Here is a 21,909-nt window from a genome sequence, read left to right as displayed (position 1 = left end):
GTTCACTAAAGGCACCATAAAACGATCCTACAAGAACCCATGTCAGGTTCATGAAAAGCACCCAAAAAGGATCTAACAAGAACCCACGTGTGGTTCATTAAAAGCACCCAAAAAGGATCTAACAAGAACCCATGTCAGGTTCATGAAAAGCACCCAAAGAGGATCTAGCAAGAACCCATGTCGGGTTCATTAAAAGCACCCTAAAAGGATCCTACAAGAACCCATGTCAGGTTCATGAAAAGCACCCAAAAAGGATCTAACAAGAACCCGTGTAAGGTTCATTACAAGCACCCAAAAAGGATCAAACAAGAACCCAAACAGGTTCTTTAGGAAGAACTGAAAAGGTTCCGGAATGAACCCGACATACCGTTCGAAAAAAGAACCGTTAAAGGATCCCAAAAGAACCAGGCATAAGGTTCTTTCAAAAGAACCCTCTAATTGGGTTCTTTTCTGCACCTTTAAAGGTGCCGCCCATTGGACAAGCGAAAGAACCCTTAAAGGTGCTAGTTTGCACGTTTTTTTCTGAGAGTGCACCCTAGGGGTACCACTTAGAAACACAGAAGGTTCCTTGGGTCCGGATAAAGACGTGTTTATTGACTGCAATGCCAACACGGTTGCCCGAAGGCCAACAATGGTGGAGAAGACGGCGCTGTCTCTTTTGACAGGATCACCAGTCGGAGTCCGCGCTGCCGCTATTGACAGTATCACGGAGGGGGAGGATCGGATAAGGATATGAAGGCTCTGTCGAGCAGAGCCTCCCCCAGCGAGAGTCCCGCCCGTTGGATTAGGGCCGTCTTATATAGCCTGCGGGAATGGACGCGCCCGGGGTGGGTCGGATGTAGGTGGCTCCCCGGAGGGGCGGACGCGTCCAAGTCATGATCCCGAGGGGTGTGCCTTACGGTGAATTCCGCTCGCAGATCTCGAGCGCTCCAAAAGCGCTCCATTTGGAGCGCGCATATTCCGCTCGCAGATCTGGCTCAAGTTGGTCATCTTCCGCTCGTAGATCTCTGGCAGCGCCCGCTCCACGGAGCGCCCCAAACTCCGCCGAAATTGCTCTGCGGGATTTCACAGATCTCTCCGGAAGTTGACAGAGCGGCCCACGTGACTTCCGTCTAAATCGGCGGTGCGCATGCGCGGCGAGGTTGGAGAGATCGGCGGGCCGGTCGGGCCACGGCTGGGTCGTGGAGTTGGTTCTGTTCGGGTGCGTCGGTTGTTTACTCTGGATTATGACGGCTCGAACGCTTTTACCACCCGTAGATCAGGGATAAAAAGCCGGGAATGTGGAGTGTGGCAAATCGTAAGCGCTGACATCTGTGATCGTGAGACGAAGAACGAGAAAAAGAACGACAGAAAAGCCGGAGGCAGACGCAATGTGAGGCCTATTCATTCGGAATGCAGTGATTGTTTACCTTTTTGTACTGCATTCCGTCGGCGTTTTCCCGTGAAATAAAGCAAGTAGTAGTTAGGAAACCACCGCGCAAGTGATGGTTTGTTGCCTCCGTGTTCATTAAAGTCGTACTAGAAATCTGAACTCCACCGCTGGCAATCGCTGTCCGTGCCTCGCCGCTTCGAGGCGGCCGAAAGGTATGTGACGGTGCCGAACGCGGACGTCTTCGTTATTTGTGACATGGGCGCCGTGATACGTATTATTTCGCCCGGCCTGTGCCGCGTGTTACTTCTGCAGCTAAGCAGTGACAGTCGTCACTGGTCGTCGGAAAGATCAGCCGGCTGAGGCGTTGGTGGGCTTGTGAAGTTCGAGCAGCGGCCATTTTGTACGGCGGAGGGAGAAGGGGTGGGGAGGGGTGTGGGGGAGGTCGCTCCAAAAATGCAAGTTTATCTTCCCCTCGTCGATTTGGAGCGGGTCCCACGGAGCGGAATTTTGCCTCCCTCGCGGATTTTGGAAAGCGCTCCAAATCTACGAGTGGAATTCACCATTAGGCAAATCACCCGAGAAGGACGAGGGAAAGCCGCCCACCAGGGAATACGGCGTCGCCCTCGCATCCGGGACGCGCCCCCACGTGGCGACGTCCCACGGCCTGCCTGAGCTAGGCCTAGATAGGGATGCGGGGAACACCGTGGTACCCACAAAGTACACACAAAAAAGAAACCGATCATATACAGCTTATTTGACGCTTCCTCATGTGCAAGTAGATGCACATGTTGCACAAAAACATTTTCAGCACACAATTTATACAATGCATTCAACACATATCCCATGCAAATACGACGAGCACACGTGACAAGCTTACTCTAATCACTCTCATCGCTAACTCCCTTACTGCCCATGAGTCGTTTATTTTGACCATTTGAATGCGCAAATTTGTCGTCGTGTATCACCACGTTATTGAATAAGGTTGCAAATATAGTGCTCTTTTCGCATCAATACCCTTCCTCAAGAAAGTTTTCAAAGGATTCGGGGATTCTATCTCTTCCTAAAAAGCAAAGTTAAACCCGGAAATTATTCCCTACAGTCGATAAACAACCTCCCCAACCGGTTCTCAGCATCGATGTCTTGGATTCCCCGCATAGCGGCCGCGAACCAGCTTTCTCGTCGCTTACGTTATTCGAGAATTAAAAGGAATGCGGTCCCGTCGGCGACAGATTGCTTTATTGTCGTCACCCGTGGCGAACGAAGGCTGTAATCGACGGTGAGTACGACAGCAGCTGCACTCCTTTCATGCGTTGCGAGACAGAAATGCATGCAACATAGTACCGTATGCAGCTCTCATCTAAATTTGTATGTAGTCCACTGACGAATGCTCGCGTTTCTGGGGAAGGCAAAGTCAGAAAGACTCGTAGAATGCCAAAACATTTTATTTATATTAGTCCTAAAGCTAGATACACTATTTACTACGCGCATCAACGGTCGTGACTGCACTGTCACGACCGAAGACGCTTCTTGAATGGCGAAACCCGATCGGGTGAGGCACTGTTTCGTTAGAACTATCCTCGGAGCAGTCCAGGTCCACGCACACTCTGGTCCAACCGAGTGCACGAGCGTTAAATATGTACTCCAACACGGGAACACGAGAACTGCACACGACACAAGGCATAAACGATCGGTTCGGATCGCGTAATTGGGCGTCTCACAAATTCCGACTGGTCCCAACCTACTTGTTGTACAATGTTGCCAAGCGTTTCTTGCGAAAGAGAAACTTGTGGTTTAAAGCAGTGTGTCGAACCGAAAAAAATACGGGTTCGGTTACGGTTCAGGTTCAGGTAAATTTATTTTGTTCCGGTTCAGTTCCGGTTCGATTCGATTAATTCGATCCGCGAACCGGTTCGCGAACCGGTTCGGGGCGCTGAACCGGTTCGCGAACCGGTTCCGAAATTATAAATGACGAATTGCAACATCAAAATAAATTACGAATAAAACATCTGAAATCAGCACATACGAAACGGGATACATCGTAGTGTAAGGTATCAGGGATTTCTACCAGGAATGGTTTCTTTATGTGCACTCAAAGGCCCACTCACCGACGTTTGCGCATTCGGACTTCATCTAACTGAGTCCGACGCAGTAGCTGTAAAATCCGCGACCTCCTTACAAACCCACTAACAAGTAGAACTCGCTAACTATCCCGCCACCTCGGTGTGTAAGCAATTGAAGGAACAGTGGGGAGAAAATACAGCTTTCTTTATTTGAACTAGCCTTCGGTAACTCAAATTAGACCCTTAAAGGGGTAGGGAAACGAAATCTCAGCGCTCATTTTCTGGCTTTAATGTGTTGCATGTTGCACCCTAACCTCAAAAACACCAGTCTTCCGTTGAAAAGCACAAGAAAACTAATTTTAAAGCTAAATAAACGATCTTCAATGTGCACCTGGTGCACATTGCATGCGGAGCCTATTTAGGAGGTAGTCTAGCAACGTTGTGGAAACTGCTACGTAGTCGTGACGTAGCAGTTTCCTTCGGAGCAGCGCCGCTCCTTGGTATTTCAACATTTTCTTTCTTAGCTTTCCTCCTCAACTCACAAGTCGCGCATTGTACCAAACGGTTCAAGAAGACGGAAATGGAGGACTCCCCTCTTTCTCGGACCCTCGTTCGTGCAACCGGACATAGCCATTCTCCCCCTAGAAAATTAGCGCGTCGCTCAAAACTCGAACAAAAGTTGCTTTCCCCACCTCGTTCAGCCCTAAGCTGACAGTGTTGTGGAAGCTACGTGCTCCTTGGGCCAGCCACACGCTCGTCACCCCACGGGCACTTCTAGCGGCTCGATTGTAACGCGCTGACGCTATTGACACCATCACAACGCTGACAACGCCACCAAGGGCAAAGCTCATAACCACGCCTGCCTTGCAACTCCACGAACGCGGGAAATCTTTTCTTTCTGTTTTTGTTTGCGCCGGATATCCCATGACGCATCGCGCTCTCCGTTCGCTTCTCTTCGAGCGCTTGCTCGAGTGTACCGTTTGGAACGAAAAATATAGCCAATCGTTCAAACTACAAACGTGTGATTATCATTTACGGTTATTATCCGTCATGCTTGACTCATTTCCGAACGAAATCGGAATATTTCAATTTTTGTTTCCGTATCCCTTTAAAGAAGTTTTCATTAAACAAGATACGGAATATGAAAAATACTTCACCGAACGCAACGCCAGAAGGACGTAATAGGATAAATATTAAAATAGAAGAGTTCGCTGTCTCACAAATATGTTAGCTTCTAAGTGCCTATACGAAACCGGATGCATTATTATCAAACTCCACAGCCTTTTCTTTTCTCATTCTGATGGAAGCAAGCTTCAAGAACTCGCGCGTTCTAGAAACGTGTTATGAAATGAGCACACAGCAGCATTTAGGATTTACGAGATTGCAGAAAAATAAAATTCCGTGACGCGATTTTTTTTTTTTTTTTTGCACAGCCTTCCAATTCTTTTTCTTCCGTGCAAGCCGCGACCAGCGCAATGCTGGTTCCTATGTCAAGATTCATGAATGCAGCGTTTGTCAAGATTCATGGACGCAGCGTTTATATTCCTAAGACTGAGTGGAGAAGAAAAATATGTAAGCGAGGTGTGCGTCAGTTGACGGCACTTAAAAAACAAATGGCATTGATAGCACATTCATTGTCAACAGCGCGTGGCCGAACCGTTTTGACATGAGCCGGTAACCGTTATTTTTTTTCCGGTTCAGTTCCGGTTCGGGTTCATCGCAATAACAATATAACGGTTCGGGTTCGGTTCAGTTCCGGAAAAAATACCGGTTCGGTTCCGGTTTTCGGTTCGGTTCCGGTTCGACACCCTGGTTTAAAGAATACAATAATAATTCAAAAACAGAATGTACGTACCTTTCTTGTTTTTGGCAACGTTTTTATCTCGTGCTAAGTGGCTATTTTCATCCCAATTAAAACTAAAGTGAAAATATAAACGCTCCCAAAAGAATCTAAACTAGAAGGAAAGTCAGAAGCCGCATGGCCAATCGAGAACAGCTGAAGGAGTATAATTTAGATGCAAATTTGGTTAGGTTTCTTCACCAGGTGTACACAGACAATAAAGTGGTTAGAACATGGGAAGCAGAAACTACACAACCCGCAGCAATAAAAAGAGGACTCATGCAGGGCTGTCCACTCCCACCTCTGCTCTTCATAATATATCTCAGTGAAATGGAAAATAAATTAGGGCAGTGCAACTTATGTTTTGATGTGAGGTGTAAGGAAGGAGGGACAAATGTATTAGAGGTAATACCAGGATAGATGTGTGCGGACGACATAGTACTTATGGCGGATAACCAGGATACATTACAGGAACTAGCTGGAATACGTGGAGAGGAGGAGAACACCTTGGGCATGAGTTTTAGTAGTGACAAATCTGGAGTAATGTTGTTTAACGACGAAAAGAGGGAGCTCCTCAGGATACAAGACATTGTAATAGACCATCTAGGAAAATACAAATATCTGGGAGTCTGGCTGAATGAGCGAAGGAAATGTCTACGGGAACTTGAGGAAAATATAATTAGAAAAGGGAAAAGAAATTCATCCAATATAAACCACAAGGCGCAATGGAACTATAATAGATGTGAAGAGGTCAGAGGTATATGGAAAGGAGTGATGGTATCAGGACTGCCTTTTGACAATGGTGTACTGTGCATGGAATCAGGGGTTCAATCAGGATTAGAAATTCGACAAAAAGCGTAGGCAGATTGGCACTGGGAGCACATGGAAAGACACCGAATGAGGAAGTACAGGGGGACATGGGATGGTCGTCTTTTGAGAGCAGAGAGGCAATTAGTAAGTTGAAATTTGAACAAAGGTTGGATGATATGGATGATACGCGGTAGGGCACGGAAGGTGTTCAAGTATTTATACATAAAAAGTTTAAACACAAAATGGACAAACGGAACCTGAAAGCTTAAGATCCGTTCACACACTTGCGACTCCTTAGAACCGAGGGCCTTGAAACCTCTTAAAATTTCTTAGGACGGTAGAACACACTGGCACGCTGGCGCCATCTATGCGGTGATCCTGGAACTGAATTTAAAAAAAAGCGAAGGTTTTGCGGGATTTTCGAGGTCAAATCTGCGTAATACCTATAAGAAAGGCCAGTTTATAACGTTGACAAAGGTATTTCGAGCCAATAGAGAAAGGATGATGCCTAAGAGAAATAGAAAATATGCGGACCGCCAAGTTTCCACTGCCACCCAATAGATGGCGCCGGTGTCCTCTCGTCGTGAGAGATGTCTAGAAGTTCCAAGGCACTCGATCTTAAGAAGTCGGAAGTATCTGAATGGGCCTTTACATTTAAATACCTACACACTTTTGATGGGGCTGAGCAGACTATTCAGTGGAAAAGGCGGTGAAAGAGACAGAGAGGAAAATGTGGGAGGGAAGAATGCAGGAGAAATCAGCTCTAGTGGTGTACAGGCCACAAAAGCAAGACATAAGAAAGGAAAATGTGCTTGACAATTCACTGCGAAGTTCTTGGCTGTTCGAGGCGAGAACGGGAGCTTTGAGGACGCGGACGTATAGGGCTAAATTTCAGGAGACAGACACATTAAGCGTCGCCTGCCATAATGAGAGCGAGAGTCTAGAGCACTTGGTTTTGAAGTGCAAGGGGCTTCGCCCTGCCCTGCCTAAAGGAGTAACGGATTTGGCCGGGGCACTGGGTTTTACTGGCGACGATGGAAGGACGCAAGAGAAAAGGATTACAGTCACAAAAGGGGGATTAAAAGATTGATGGAAATTATCTAGGGACAATTGAAGGATGCACAACTGACTAGCACAGCTGGGGTCAGGCGGAACAGAGAAAAATTGGGACTTCCTCCCGCGTGGCTCCGGCCCAAAGTATCAACCCTGTCTCCCAGTGGGTCCGGTGCTGAGGTAACACGGGCAAGGATTGACAAGAGGAAAATTGGTGACTACCTCGTCGGGGGGAATAGGGGGGAAGGTGATGTTTTTAGTTATTTTGCCCGATCCTCCGAAGGTCATCCTGGTGATATCCCACACTGCCTGGTGATAGTTAGGGGAGAAAATTGGTCTTAGAAGGAAGGGAGGAATAATACGTTTGTCTTTTTAGACTTCGGCTAGGTGGCGCAAGCTACCACCCGTTTCAAAGGGTATAGCCATTAACATCCATCTATCCATTCATCCTGCGCTCGCGCCAGCGCTGGGCCGCTGGCTTCCACGACGTGCTGGAACGGAGTCTGTGATAGTTATAAAGTCAGCTCCAACTCTTGTAAGAGGGGACAAAACATGTCCCCTCTTACAATACTTGATGCTACGATAATTTGTGGATAATAATGATAATAATAATCTTTATTAGCGAAAACCTGTGGTACTCTGGCTGCGTCACAAGGCTAGGCAGATAGGCGGGGGCCTTTACGCGTGCGCGTCTGCTAGCCAGCCACCCATCGCAGATACCTGCCCCTGCGTTCTGAAGCAGTAAGTGCGTCGATAACGCTGGACATCGGGGATGCAACGGACGCCGTCATTTTGTTAGCGCCTTTGTGGTAGTAAATAGCTAGTAAGAAGGTTGTAACAGTCAAAAAGAAACGTAGTGACGGCTGCATTTACTAACTTTTTACTATATTTCGCGCGTTTGAGGTAGTAAGTAGTAAAGGGTAGTAACGACCAGAAAAAGGTAGTAACTATTGCAGTTACCAGCATTTGACTAGCTTTTTTTAAGTGTGTACCTCGGTAGCAAGCAGGGTACAGATTTGACATTGCGCTTCTTCAACTTACGGCTGAGTCTCTCGTTCGATCAACACTTCCTAGATTTAACGCGAGTTCGAGCCGAACACTGAAGCGGTAGTCCTGACAAATCTGTGTCTCTCAATCGATCAATGTAGATGACGTACAGACACTTTGCCATCTAAGTGTTGAGTACACACACACACCAATAACAAAACCGTGTCGCCCATGAGACGGTGCTTCCAAACGTCAGTGAGATATGCCTGAAACACATAGAGCAAAAAAATAGCGTTCAATCTCCATCTTTGCTTGTTATGCGATCTGGATGAGCATCATACGGGATGCGGCCATGTATCCCTACTGCGTGGTGTAGGTTAAACACCCCAGGCTCGCAGTGGTGCTGCCCTGACTAAATTCTTAATATACAGCGGTGACACCAGACAGCCATTGCGGCTGGCAAACTTCCTGCTGTCTAAACGTTCAATTATTTATGCAAAATAGCTTAATTTTTTTTTACAGACGCTTCATTTTTTCGGCTTACGGCATCGCAAGCGATTTAAGTGGTTGCAAATTTTGTTGCATTTCTAAAGCTTGCTGATGACTACGATGCCATCGTAAACTGTACCGGACTTGGGGCATCGTTTCTGGTCCCTGATCCTGATGTCATCCCCGTTCAAGGGCAGACAATTAAGGTAAAAAACGTATATTAATCTTTGGCTCTGTGTCATTTTTTTCTGACACACCGATGTTCGGTTTACTGATAATTCTAAATAAATTGATCAGAAACATTGGCATTTGCTTCACCATAAATTGCAGGTTTCCGCTCCATGGATCAAGCATGCAACCTTCGTTGAGAAAAAATGTAGCGTTTGTCCGACGTGAGTACAAATTACCCTGTAGATAGAGAAATGCACTAAAAATCACGTCAGGTAGGAGAATGGCTAACTAGCCAAAATTATGCCCTTTTAAATGATACTTTCTTTCCAAAACCAGATGGCAACCTGCCCACACACGTGTTGTTGCTTATCAATATCGCTTAGACTAGTACCTGGTAGAAATTCAAACTCAATTCGACTTTGGTTTTATGGAACCATGGAACGAGAATAAATCGGGGCACTGACTAACATTAAAAGAAAACATGAAGAACCAAGGTTGACTGCCAAATTCTTCGACGTAATTTAAACAAACCCATGGTTAGCATATCTTATAAGGTGACTATGGGTTCAGCATTAATTTATATGCATAGAAAGGCCAGCATCATTAATGTACTCTATTGACTCATTCGAAGACAACCGTCATGCCTTAGGTTTTTGTCCTCATTAGAAATAAAAAAAGTTTGATTGTTCATCTCCTTAATAAGTTTTTATTTACATTGATATACATCGTTTTGCGAGCTCCTTTTTGCACGCCGATAAAGAATACTTGGGGACACTGTCGCAAAGTCGAACAGAACAAATTAGTTCCTATAGAGATGCATTTTTGGCAGGGTCGACTACGTCATCCTGGGTGTAAGCTCTGTACCTGGAGCATCCTCGCTTGTTCCTGATCCAGAAGTTGCCAAAACTATTTGGACTAATTGCCTGGAACTCGTACCGAGCTTAAAGGTAAGCTTGCGCGTTCTTTGTTCTCCGGTAGCAAACACAAATAACCGAAAAATAAAATAAAATGAAGCGCCGCAGAAAACAAATAAAGCATTCGTAACATTTCTTTTCCTCGCGCACTTTGGTTTTGATCCGAACTCCTCCTTCGTTGCAAGTCATTTGAAAGTAAATTTGAAGCATGGCGACCGTTCTGTTATCATGCAGGGAAGTATCAATAGACCTTTCGCTAAATTACCCAAGCACCAAATTAGCATGCTGCGAGCAGTTACAGCGTTACAGGTGCTAGTATCTGCCGCAGTCATTGTTCGCAAACGGAAACCTGAAACAAATTAATATGTGTTGTCTCTGCTCTTTTTTTTATTGTTTACTTTGAATATTTTAAACTGATAAGGCGAGCGTGTGCATTTTTTTATTACGTTTATAGTATTCTCCTTGGTGCGTGAGTAATTCGACTAAAAGTCTATTTCTAGAGTTCTCCGGACAAACAAAAATACACGTTGTGCAGTCACTTCTGGAAATGATTAACGGTTTAGCATCCGAACCAAAGAGATCATCTTTCGTTCGGATGTAAAACCGTTCATCGTTGCCAGAAGTGACTGCACAACGTATATTTATTCTCCGGAGCACCCTAGATATGTACAGTGGCCCAAATTTTTAAATAATGTCAATGGAGCGTCGACCACCGGGACGGCCAGCGCTGTGCCGCAGAGAAATGCGGCGACACGGGAGTGATTAGGCACGTGCGCACAAAGCTCTTTCCGGTGCGAGCGTCGTCTGCTAGGCTATTCCGTTGACCGCACACAGCCCCTGTTCATTGTCTGCTGGCACAGCTAACCGCCTTTAGGCAAGGATTAAAACAGCGCTTGCTTTTATTTTCTTTTTTTCGATACTGCTCAGGCGTGGCATAAACCGTGCCTCATATCGAGTTTAATTTACTTTTTTTTTCATCTTTGCGTTTACTTTTGTGAACACCAAAAACAAATCAAAAATACGGTGACGCGACAAACTGAATGCAACGATGCATTAAATCGTATACCGCAAACAATGCTGCGAGCCATCAAACCAATCCAGTGCTTTCACCCTGCCTCGTGACACCGTGCTTTCACGTGCAGTTAGCGACGGACTGGCCAAGACGGCTCGTAGCGTCGGCTGCGGTACAACACAAAGTGAAACGGAGTATGGACAGGGTTTCCGCTTGGTGTTTTGTATTATCAACTGCGTTGTTGTTGTCGTCATCTAGCCTATGTAGCCGGGTAGTCACACTTTTGTTCTGACCAGCGAGCGCGCGCACATTTTTTTACCTATACTGGAGTGCCTATAGAATCACGGGGACGTGTTGTGAGAATGTCGATGGGCGGTATGACGCAAAGGGATATAACAACAACAGTCGGGGTTATACAGGCTACCGTCAGGATTGTGAACGCATTCCAAGAGGAGGGACGTATCCGCGATGCACTTCGACATTGCAAACGCCCTCCCCTTCTTTGCCACGGAGCAGGGGCTGTGTGCGGTCAACGGAATAGCCTAGCAGACGACACTCCCACCAGCAGACTTGTACCGTACGCATTACAAGTAATCAAATTACTTGTAATCGATTACTTTTTGGAGTAATTTTGTAATCAGTGGATTACTTTTATTAGGCAGTAATCACAAGAGTAATCGGATTACTTTTTGAAGTAATAAAATTACTTGTAACCGTTACAATTTTTCCACGAAACCCCCCCCCCCCCCCCCCCCCCCCGGGGCACACGCCTTTTTTATGAAATGACAAAAATAAAATTTTTTGTTGTTTTCTTCGAACGAAAAAAAGAAAAATTTTTGCAGAGCTGTAGGAAACGAGGTCAATCTCTTTCTATGTACAGTTTCTGTGGAATGTCCGAAGCCACAGTGCGTGACAAAGGCCATTCAGGGCGAAGTTTGAGGAAGCAGAATGTAGCTTTGTGAGTCCTTCGTTCAAACTAGGGAGCCTTCATGTGCGCTTTGCGCACATGAAGGCTCCCTAGTTCAAACTAGCCCCCTCACGCACACACACACACAGAAATAAAAAAAAAAAGATCCTGCTTAGGGTACCTACTGGCAGCCCGTAGAACCCAGTATAAAAGACTTTGGAAGAACCAGAACCGAAGAATGCCTCAAGCGGATGCAAAATATAACAAAGGCAGTTGAAATACTTCCCCATTTCCCCTACGTGGTCTTTGTGACAAGCAATGTTTCGAGTTGAGAAGTGGTCGGGCGATCTCTTCCGTTAATGGGTACTACACATTATCCGTTTCAAATCCTGGAGCTGCTGCTCTTTTGTATAACATGCGAGCTCATCCACATGTGAATAATAAAATGAGCGACGCAAACTTTGAGCGACAACACTTGCTCAAGCTTAACAAGATCTAGAACCCCCTCCGCTTCCCTCCCCCTCCCCCCCCCCCCCCCCCCCACACACACACACACACTGGCGAACGCCCAAATCATTAAACGTCATCAAACGAATTCTATGCTTGTGTCCGCATTGTGAAGGTGCAACGACCACAAAGAGGGAGCCAGTTTTTCTTCTTTAATACTTGTGCAAATGTGTAATATAGGTTGGAAGTAGTTCATTGTTATGAGCGCTAAAGATGTGTCTTCACACAATAAAGTAATCGGAAAAGTAACGATTACTTCTTTAAGTAATGTCCTATTACTTTTGCCGTCGAGTAATCAAGTAATCTAATCGAATACTTTTTAGTCAAGAGTAATAGTAATTGACCTTTTTCAGAGATTGCTGGGCGCATGCGCCGACCCTGAGAGAGAGGGAGGAAAGGGAAAGGCGCCATTTTTGGTGGCTCTCTCGTCCGCTCGGTCGCACAGACAGTGCTGGTTCGGCTTGACTCCTCCGCTATTCTCGCGGCTTGGCTTCATAGTCGTCGCGCCTCACCACCGCGCAGCTGTAGGTTGCACAAATAAAAGCAAAAATGGTTCAAATGGAAGCCTTCACGGAGTTTCAGCAGCCTTTGCGGGTGGTGCACAAAAAGACTCGATGTTAAACACCCCGCCATTTTGCCCTGGTTTCAAAAGCCTAGGACGCGAATCGCCCGTGTCAGCCGGCTGGATCATCAATGTGACGGCGCGACATTCTGATTTTAACTAAAATGCAGTAAATCGGAACATGATGGTAAGCCGGAAACGGGTAGGAAAACGAAAACGCAAAAGAAGATAGAAAAAGGACAGGCAACGTCTCTTGAGACGATGCCTGTTCTTTTTTTTTTTTTTTGCGTTTTCCTTTTCCTACACCAGTCTCAGGTTTAATGCTTAAAAATGAGCGTGTTGGCGAATGGATACGAATACATGAAAGGATAAAAGATCAAGGACACAGGACTTCTTAAAAGAAGTCCTGTTTCTGCCCATGTCCTCGATGCATATTCGTATATCAAGTTTACCACCATGTTCAACTTACACCAGCTCGCCTACACTCTCCACAATTTTCCCGTTAATAGTAAATGTGCACGCCAGGTTGTGTGACGTAATCACGCCATACACGGCACTCAAGTAAAGAATGACACGATAAAGCTTTCCGTCTTTCAGGCGTGCGCTATAGACATTCGCGTCTTGCCATGTGAAAAGAGAAAAAAAAAAAAAAAAACAGATAAAAATATCAGTCGCTGGAAAAACATTTAAAGTGTGGGAAACGAATTTAAGCTTCACGGAGACAGAACCCTGATGGAATGCCTTGGCAAGCAACCGTGAACTCCTTTGTTTGCTGGGCTCACTTTGTCGAAGGTCCGTAAACGTGCTGAATTTAAAGAGAGATTGTTTATAACGTACCTTTCCTTACTTTTTATTGGTGCCGGCGAGCCTTCGCGATATCAAGACCGCCCGGATTTCACACCGCCCTAGTTTGTGTACAAATTCCCGAATACGGTGATGCTCGTGCGTTCGCGCGGTACACAGGACGGCTAAGTGACGGACGCAATAAGCTCGAATAACTTAAGCAACTAAGGGGAGGAAAATCAGCTGTTTGTAGTGGCCGGGCCTTATAAACGGGGCTCACAAGCTCCGCACAGGGCAGATGGTTGGGTCGGTATCGAAACTGGTCACCACTACTTTCCTTACATAACACTCTGCGACTCTGCCTTGAAAGCGGACCCCTCTTTTAGTAGCCAATTGCAAGACGCGATACCGAAGTGACGATTAAGTGGCTCCGAGTCGATGGTAGAAACTGACGCAGCGTCGGATGTCTATGAACCCTTATGCCCGCGTCCCACTTGAGCGACATACAGAAACAAAAGACAACGACAAGCCTCAAACCAGAGTCTTTCACGATTTGAGAGGCTTTGTAGAATAAAAGAGGCTATGCTCAAACACGGGCATCATGCACGCAAGGGTATCTTTGACAGGCTTGCAATCGCTCGTGCTTACTTCACGAGCACCGAACGACTCAACGCCTGTCAAAGGTACCATCGCGAGCATGCTGCATGGGTTTGAGGCTTGTCGCTGTCTTTTGTCTCTCTCTGTCCCTCTAGTGGGACACGGGCATTAAAGGTATAAAAACGAACAACGTCCTCTTTATCGTAGACAGTAGCTTTTGTTAATCCTCCAGGTCGTTCTCAGCCATTTCGAAGAAAATATGCACGCCAAACGAAGACAGAAAGACACGTTCAGAATGGGGAAAGACGGAACAACGCCACCAGAGAAGACACGTAAACTCATGGACCGGGAGGCACGAGGCCTGGCGCGGACGACGGAGAGACGGTGCCAGAGCCACCAAAAGTGTTTCGAGCGATTCCCGCGAGGGCGCGCCACGATCGTGGCCGAACTATAAAAGAGGTCAAAGATTACTTTTTTTAGTAACGTGTACAAGACTGCCCACCAGAAAGGGCTTTGTGTGCACGCGCTTAAAGGACCCATGAAACGATTTTTGGGCTGGAGTAAATCCATTTATATTGGGATTTTACTAATAGCACATCGTTCAGTGAGCCAAAAGAACAAAGGTAGAAAGTCAGAAGCCTGAGTTTCGCTACAAAAATTTGCAAAACATAGCGGACTATTTCGTACCTCCTTCCCTTCGTAAACTCTCCGCCTTTTCACTGTGATACATCCGCGGACCCCGCAGCGCGTCACCGGGCTACTAGCCACCATAACCGGGCCCCCGCAGCGCGTCACCAGGGCCCAAGCGCACGTCACATGACACCGGACCTCACTATATCCCTTTACCCCTAAGCTGACATTGCGGTGGAAGCTACGCGCTTGCCGGACCAATCAGCCGCCTCCCTTTCATCACCTGACCTCATTCTCTGCGGGTCGGTATGCGCGAGAGAGCGTGATCACGTGGAAAATGTGTGGCTGGCCCAACGAGCACGTAGCTTCCACAGCACTGTCAACTTCGGGGTGAACGGGGTGGGGAAAGCAACTATAGTCAGTTACAGGTTAAGAAGGTAGCGGCAAATGCCCCTCAAAGGGAATCGGATATCCCTCCGCCACCTTCGCATCCAATAGCGTCCCACCGTTTCCGTGACGTCGCGGCCAACGCGCGAGGAGGGTCTTGCCTATCTGTATATATTTGCTTTAGCTTTCGACTTTGACTTAGCATTGTGGAAGCCACGAGAGGGAGATAAAGTTTTCCCCCACCGACGGAAACAAACGCGACCTTCGGGGATTAGCTTCCCCCCCGATGGATACAAAGGCTGCTTTCAGGGGCTCGGTTCCCTCTCCGATGAATACAAAGGTCGCTTTCTTAAAAAGTGGGATCGGAGACAAGTGGGAATCCATTGAAGCGGAACAAGGAGCGTTTCCAGTGAACTCTTCTTTCGACTGCGGAGAGATTTGAAACAGGCGCATCACACTTGTGGGAGGAGCTTCTACGGGCTAATCTTCTAGGGGGACAAACGCTGTGTCCGGGCTACACAAGCGAGATTCCGTGCAAGAGGGGACTCCCCCCTTTCCGACTTCCTGAACTGTTTGGTACAATGCGCGATTTATGAGTTGAGGAGGAAAGCTAAACAGAAAAAAGTTGAAAAAGCGTTTCATGACTCCTTTAATCTCTCCCGTCACGCCGCACGCCTCCGCACATGGCGCTGGCCGTCCCAGCGGTCGACGCTCGCTTGATATTATTAAAAAATTGGGCTACTGTACTTCAGCGTTTCATTTTACCTTTCAGGATGCCAAAATCCTGTCTCACCAGGTGGGACTCAGACCGTACAGAAAACCTATTCGACTGGAAATCGAGAACCGCGTAATTGAAAAGTCGGGAAAAACAGTAAGTGGCTGCCACTACTTGTAAGAATAACTTAATTTTATTTACACCGGAACGCAGCGATGAGCTAGTTACTTTTCAACTGTCATTTTCTAAATGCGAACTATGCGGCGTGAGTTCGTCTGCTCTTTGCGCACCTCGTGCGCTTGTTTACACCCAAATGTGTGTGTGTTTGTGGATGCCCCCCCTCCCCCACCCCCGACCTGAACCAATGACGGTGCGACTTTGGCTGCCTAGTTTTCGCGCGTTCTCTACGCGCTGTCCATGTTGCCCTTTGATTGTACAGCGCAGCTGAATCAATACTTTGCTCCAGATGCTCCAGATTTCGTGCAGCCGCATTTCGTGGAGCCGCATTTCGTGCAGCAACATTTCGTGAAGTTGTGGCCTGTGACGTTCCATGATGCAATTTGCGCAGTGTTGCATGATGGGACGTTGCAGACCTACACACCGATTCAGTTTCTCCGCTAAATTTAGCGGAGAAACTGAATTGGTGTGTAGGTCTGTGACGTCCCATAATCCAACGCGCGCAGTGTTGCATTATGGGACGTCACAGACCAACACATCAATTCAGTCTCTCCGCTGAATTTAGCCGGGAAGAGGAATTGGAGTGTAGGTCACGTGAACTCAATTTCCCCGCTAAATCTAGCGGGAAAATTAATATCCCGTTACTTACACGCCAATTCAGTTTCTCCGCTAAAGTTAGAGGGGAAATTGACGTCACGTGACCTGATGTCACGCCACCTATAGGGCAATTTAGTTTCTCCTCTAAATTTAGAGTGGAAATAAACGTCACGTGACCTACAAACCAATTCATTTCCCCGCTAAATTTAGCAGGGAAATAAACGTTACATGACGCGTGCATTCACTCATGCAGAAGCTCAGCAATTTTCTATACAATTTTTTTTACTTACTCTATAAAATAGCTTAAGGATAAAAAAATTCAGAGGCGTTTGCTAAGACTATTATCTAACAAATAGTGTAAACATTTTTTAATTTGGTGTTTCGTAAAGGGGGGGGGGGGGGTGTTTTCAGACCAACTGTAAATCCGGAGTCGTGCTCATACATCATACAAAAGACACGGCGTTCGCTGCTGACATGATAGCAGAATTACATGCGGACATTCCTCCTCAAGCATGTTAAAGCGTGCTTGCCTCGTATACATGTGGGCTTGGAACATGTCGGCAGACAGTGTTTTGTATTACTAATGTTATAGGACTGTCAAACAGAAGAGAAACGTTCCTCAGACACTAGGGAGTTTTAGGGAACCGTTTTTGCACTTCTGATAGGGTATACTAGAGAGTTCTAGGGAACCGTTTTTGCACATACAATACGGTATACTAGGGAGCTGTAGGGAACCGCATTTGCACATCCGATATGGCATACTAGGGAGTTTTAGGAAACCGCTTTTGCACTTCCGATACGGTATACTAGGGAGTTTTAGGGAATCGTTTTGTACATCCGATACGGTATACTGTGGAGTTGTAGGGAACCGTTTTTGCACATCCGATATGGTATACTAGAGAGTTTTAGGAAACTGCTTTGGTACTTCCAATACGGTATACTTGGGAGTTTTAGGGAACCGTTTTTGCACATCCGTATACGGTATACTGGGGAGTTGTAGGGAACCGCTTTTGCAAATTCGATACGGTATACTAGGGAGTTTTAGGGAATCGTTTTGTACATCCGATACGGTATACTGTGGAGTTGTAGGGAACCGTTTTTGCACATCCGATATGGTATACTAGAGAGTTTTAGGAAACTGCTTTTGTACTTCCAATACGGTATACTTGGGAGTTTTAGGGAACCGTTTTTGCACATCCGTATACGGTATACTGGGGAGTTGTAGGGAACCGCTTTTGCACTTCCGTTCGGTATACTAGGGAGTTTTAGGGAATCGTTTTGTACATCCGATACGGTATACTGTGGAGTTGTAGGGAACCGTTTTTGCACATCCGATATGGTATACTAGAGAGTTTTAGGAAACTGCTTTTGTACTTCCAATACGGTATACTTGGGAGTTTTAGGGAACCGTTTTTGCACATCCGTATACGGTATACTGGGGAGTTGTAGGGAACCGCTTTTGCAAATCCGATACGGTATACTAGGGAGTTTTAGGAAACCGCTTTTGCACTTTCGATACGGTACACTAGGGAGTTTTAGGAAACCGCTTTTGCAAATCCGATACGGTATACTAGGGAGTTTAAGGAAACCGCTTTTGCCCTTCCGATACGGTATACTAGGGAGTTCTAGGGGATCGTTTTTGCACTTCCGATACGGCATAATAGGGAGTTTTAGGAAACCGTTTCTGCACATCCGATATACAATTTACTAGGGAGTTGTAGGAAACCGCTTTTGCGTTTCCGATATGGTATACTAGGGAGTTCTAGGGAACCGTTTTAGCACATCCGATACGGTATACAATGGAGTTTTAGGAAACCGCTTTTGCACTTCCGATACGGTATACTAGTGAGTTTTAGGGAACCGTTTTTGCACGTCCGATACGGTATACTAGGGAGTTGTAGGGAACCGCTTTTGCAAATCTGATACGGTATATTAGGGAGTTTTAGGGAAGCGTTTTTGTACTTCCGATACGGCATACTAGGGAGTTTTAGGGAACCGATTTTGCACATCTGATACAGTATACTAGGGAGTTGTAGGGAATCGCTTTCGCACTTCCGATACGGTATACTAGGGAGTTGTAGGGAATCGTTTTTGCACTTCCAATACGGTATACTAGGGAGTTGTAGGGAATCGTTTTTGCACATCCGATACGGTACGATGGGCCCTCCGGTACGAACTGCGCATGCGCTACCGCATAAGACTCGCGCATGCGCAGTGAGCACCGGGGGGCCCATCGTACCGTACCGGATGTGCTAACGCAGTTCCCTAAAGCTCCCTAATGTCTGCAGACTGTCGTTCGTATGATGTGTAAGCAGTGTGACCGCGGCTTAAAGGGGCACTCTAGTGGATTTTGAGCTCGTCCATTTATGGTGATAACTCAATATACGAGCTCTAAGCACCCTAAAAAAACTTAATTACGCTCATAGGGGGCCGATTTACCGATTAAAAATCTAATCAACAATTGCAACACGTCCAGCTTTCTGCACCTTGAAGCAGACACAAAGAAAGGGAGGGGGGGGGGGGCACCGTCAATCGGCGTTTTCTAACAATTATTGCTGTATGACGTCTTATGAACCCAAATAGTTGACGTTTTCTGTGAAAATATGATGCACACCGCGCATTAAAGAAAAAGCAATAATAGTGACTTTTGGGATTTGGGACAAATTTTATGAAGTTGGGGGGGACCCGAGAATGGCTCCCACAAGAAGAAAAAATGGTGCCAGCGCATTTCTATTGCTGGGAGTTGACTAGGACGTCTTGCCATCTAGAACTGGTCGTATGTAAAAGGGTAGATAATTGTGTCGAACCTTTTACATGTGGCATAAAACTTTTATATAGAACTGGTTATATGTATTTACCAGTTCGGATATAGCCCGACAAACAATATGCCATCAAAAACAAGCTGCTATAGAAAGCTCTTGAGCGCCCCTTTTAAGGCTGGGTGAGAAATTGACGTTTTCCCCAAAAACACTTATTTTCAGACGTGATTAGTTTTAGCTGGCATTCTGCTAGGCTAGCTGCATTTATTTAAATTTTGATTAAAATTATTCTTGATTCTGTTCTCTTCTATGCTAAATATATTTTGTAGAGTTATGCTATTCTAAATTTTCAAGGACTTGTTCATCTGTAATGTAGATGGTTGAGCGTGTTGGTTATTAATTCACGATAAGGAAAGAGGGACATTTAAGACAAACAGACAAGTTTTGTCTTAAATGTCCCTCTTTCCTTATCGTGAATTGTTCATCTACTTTGCCGCCATTTCTTTAGTCGGCGAACTGCGTATATTTAAAAAATGCCGAATTCTCCAGGCGTCTTGTAATGACCATTTTGCAATATAATGCTGACGTTACTTCGTCGCTATAGCTGATATTATAAACCTAATATACCGAGCATTGCCTAATTTAGGCACCAGTTATTTTCGAAAGGCGTAAAACAGCTCATATCAAATTTTGGCACCTCTTAAAAAATTACACAAGCTTGATTGCTCCCACAAAAATCGGGAAGAAAAGACAGCGTTTAGTGTCGACTACCGTCTCGCAGAACCACCTCGCGAAAATTGGCATCCCAAGACTTGGTCTTGGGATGCCGATTTTCGGCATCTAAGGACGTAAATATCCTGGATAAACTTACTGAGAAAATTAAACTACATTACCCGCTAAATTTGGCTGGGAAATCGACGTCACGTGATTTGAAGTTATATGACGTCGCATTAAAATAATTTTCCCGCTCTATTTAGCGGAAGGATTAACGGAACGATTATTCGTGACGGTTTCCTCGCACAATTCACTGATAAAGTAGATCATGCGTTAAAGCCTAAATCTAATCACTGTATAATTGCGGGGACCTTGTCTATAGGCTCGTGACGTTCCTATGTTGCTGTTGTTTTATTTTTTGTTTTTTTCAGCTACCCATTGTTCATAACTATGGTCATGGTGGTTTCGGAATTACCGTGTCTTGGGGAGCTGCAGGCGACGCGGTGAAGCTCCTCCAGGACGTCATTCGAGACAACAACTTGACAAGACAATAAAGATAGACTGTGTTGTGCCTTAAGTGTGGACGCAGCCAAGGCTACGATCTGATGGAACCAATCAAACGTTGTCCAAGGCCCAATAGCATGATGGTCTTTACGTGTCCCTACGTGTTCCATCATCGCTGAAACAACCTTGCATATAGAATGCCCAGTGACTTGCGATTTTGAGGCTATTTGATTGGTCACATACACTCGTAGAATCGGTTGCGTTCGCGCTTACAATGTTTTCCCGAAGAGATATGTTTGTTCTCATCAAAGTTTCAATTAATTCAATATTCCTTTAAGCTCAGACTTGTTTTAAGAGGAACGTCTTAATCCTTCCAAGTAATGTAAAGCGTATTCAGCATTCGGCGCCCCAAAATGTATTTACGTCGGTCGCCGGTTTTTTGTTGGAGCGCCAATAAAATTGCTCTACTACGTTTCACTTTCACTTTGTCCGCAGCCAACGCTACACTCCAATGGAATTAATTATGTTGCGCCAAAGCTGCATCGTCACGGCGCTCGTTTTTGTTGAGGGTTTGCTATCCAACAACTAAACCGATCGAACACAAAGGAAAGTATAGCGGCGCGTTCAATATGCAAAATGCGAAGGGCAAGTTCGTCAGCTTCTTGCACAGGGGTTGCAATGATGTCAGAATGCCGAGCTCTTATTGGCTGATGGGAAAAGAAAATAGTGGGTTGACCTTAAGGCCTATATAGCATTGAGGTCTAAATCGCAGGGCTTTGCAGGGCAAGATTTCGGTCCACGTGTACTGAACTACGGTGCTCAAACCAATTCCCCTACCCGGCCCGCTCTTCTCGTGAGGGTGTTGTTAAAGGCCGACAACCAGACTCGATATTCTGCAAGGCAGAAGATTTTCCTCACCATTGGGGAGGGGGAAACAGGCCACGGTGGACAGGATCAGCTGCACGGCGATCTGATTCGACCGCGGTACGTCCCAGAAAGAATCGCCGAGCTGAACACCACGCAATTTCACGTAACACAGAGCTTCGAAAACACAGGTTTTACTTGAGCTAGTTGGTACATACTTGAATATGGTCAGCTGAACAATTAACGATTTTTGTCATTTCGAATTGTTCAGCTGACCATATTCAAGTTCGAAAACACCACGTCGCCCTTGCTGCGCCAGTCGAGGCAACCGCCATCTTGAAACTAGCGCTCTCGTTGGGTCCGAGATCTCTCGAGAGCGTCCCGCAAGGCCCGCCAGCAACGCAAAATCCCCAGCGTTGCGTGCGTACGCAATACGCTAGCCCTTTTATTGCGTTCTGCGCATGCGCACTCACGACCCGCAATTTCCTTGCGTACGCA

General features: G+C 46.1%; 1 protein-coding gene across 1 annotated transcript in view; it reads left to right on the top strand.

Moving 5' to 3' along the window:
• LOC120848660 (D-amino-acid oxidase-like) overlaps positions 1–20,597 on the top strand; it is a 51,746-nt gene extending 31,149 nt beyond the window's left edge. The window contains exons 6-10 of the mRNA XM_040220675.3: positions 8,716–8,817; positions 8,942–9,003; positions 9,612–9,729; positions 15,854–15,952; positions 20,475–20,597. Of these exons, the coding sequence (XP_040076609.1) occupies positions 8,716–8,817; positions 8,942–9,003; positions 9,612–9,729; positions 15,854–15,952; positions 20,475–20,597 (504 nt within the window). The remainder of the gene's footprint in view (positions 1–8,715; positions 8,818–8,941; positions 9,004–9,611; positions 9,730–15,853; positions 15,953–20,474) is intronic.
• The last annotated feature ends 1,312 nt before the right edge of the window (positions 20,598–21,909 follow it).

Source organism: Ixodes scapularis, unplaced genomic scaffold (genome assembly GCF_016920785.2).
Source record: "Ixodes scapularis isolate PalLabHiFi unplaced genomic scaffold, ASM1692078v2 PGA_scaffold2__306_contigs__length_199485367, whole genome shotgun sequence".
Lineage (NCBI taxonomy): Eukaryota > Metazoa > Arthropoda > Arachnida > Ixodida > Ixodidae > Ixodes > Ixodes scapularis.
This window is presented reverse-complemented; position numbering and strand designations above follow the sequence as displayed.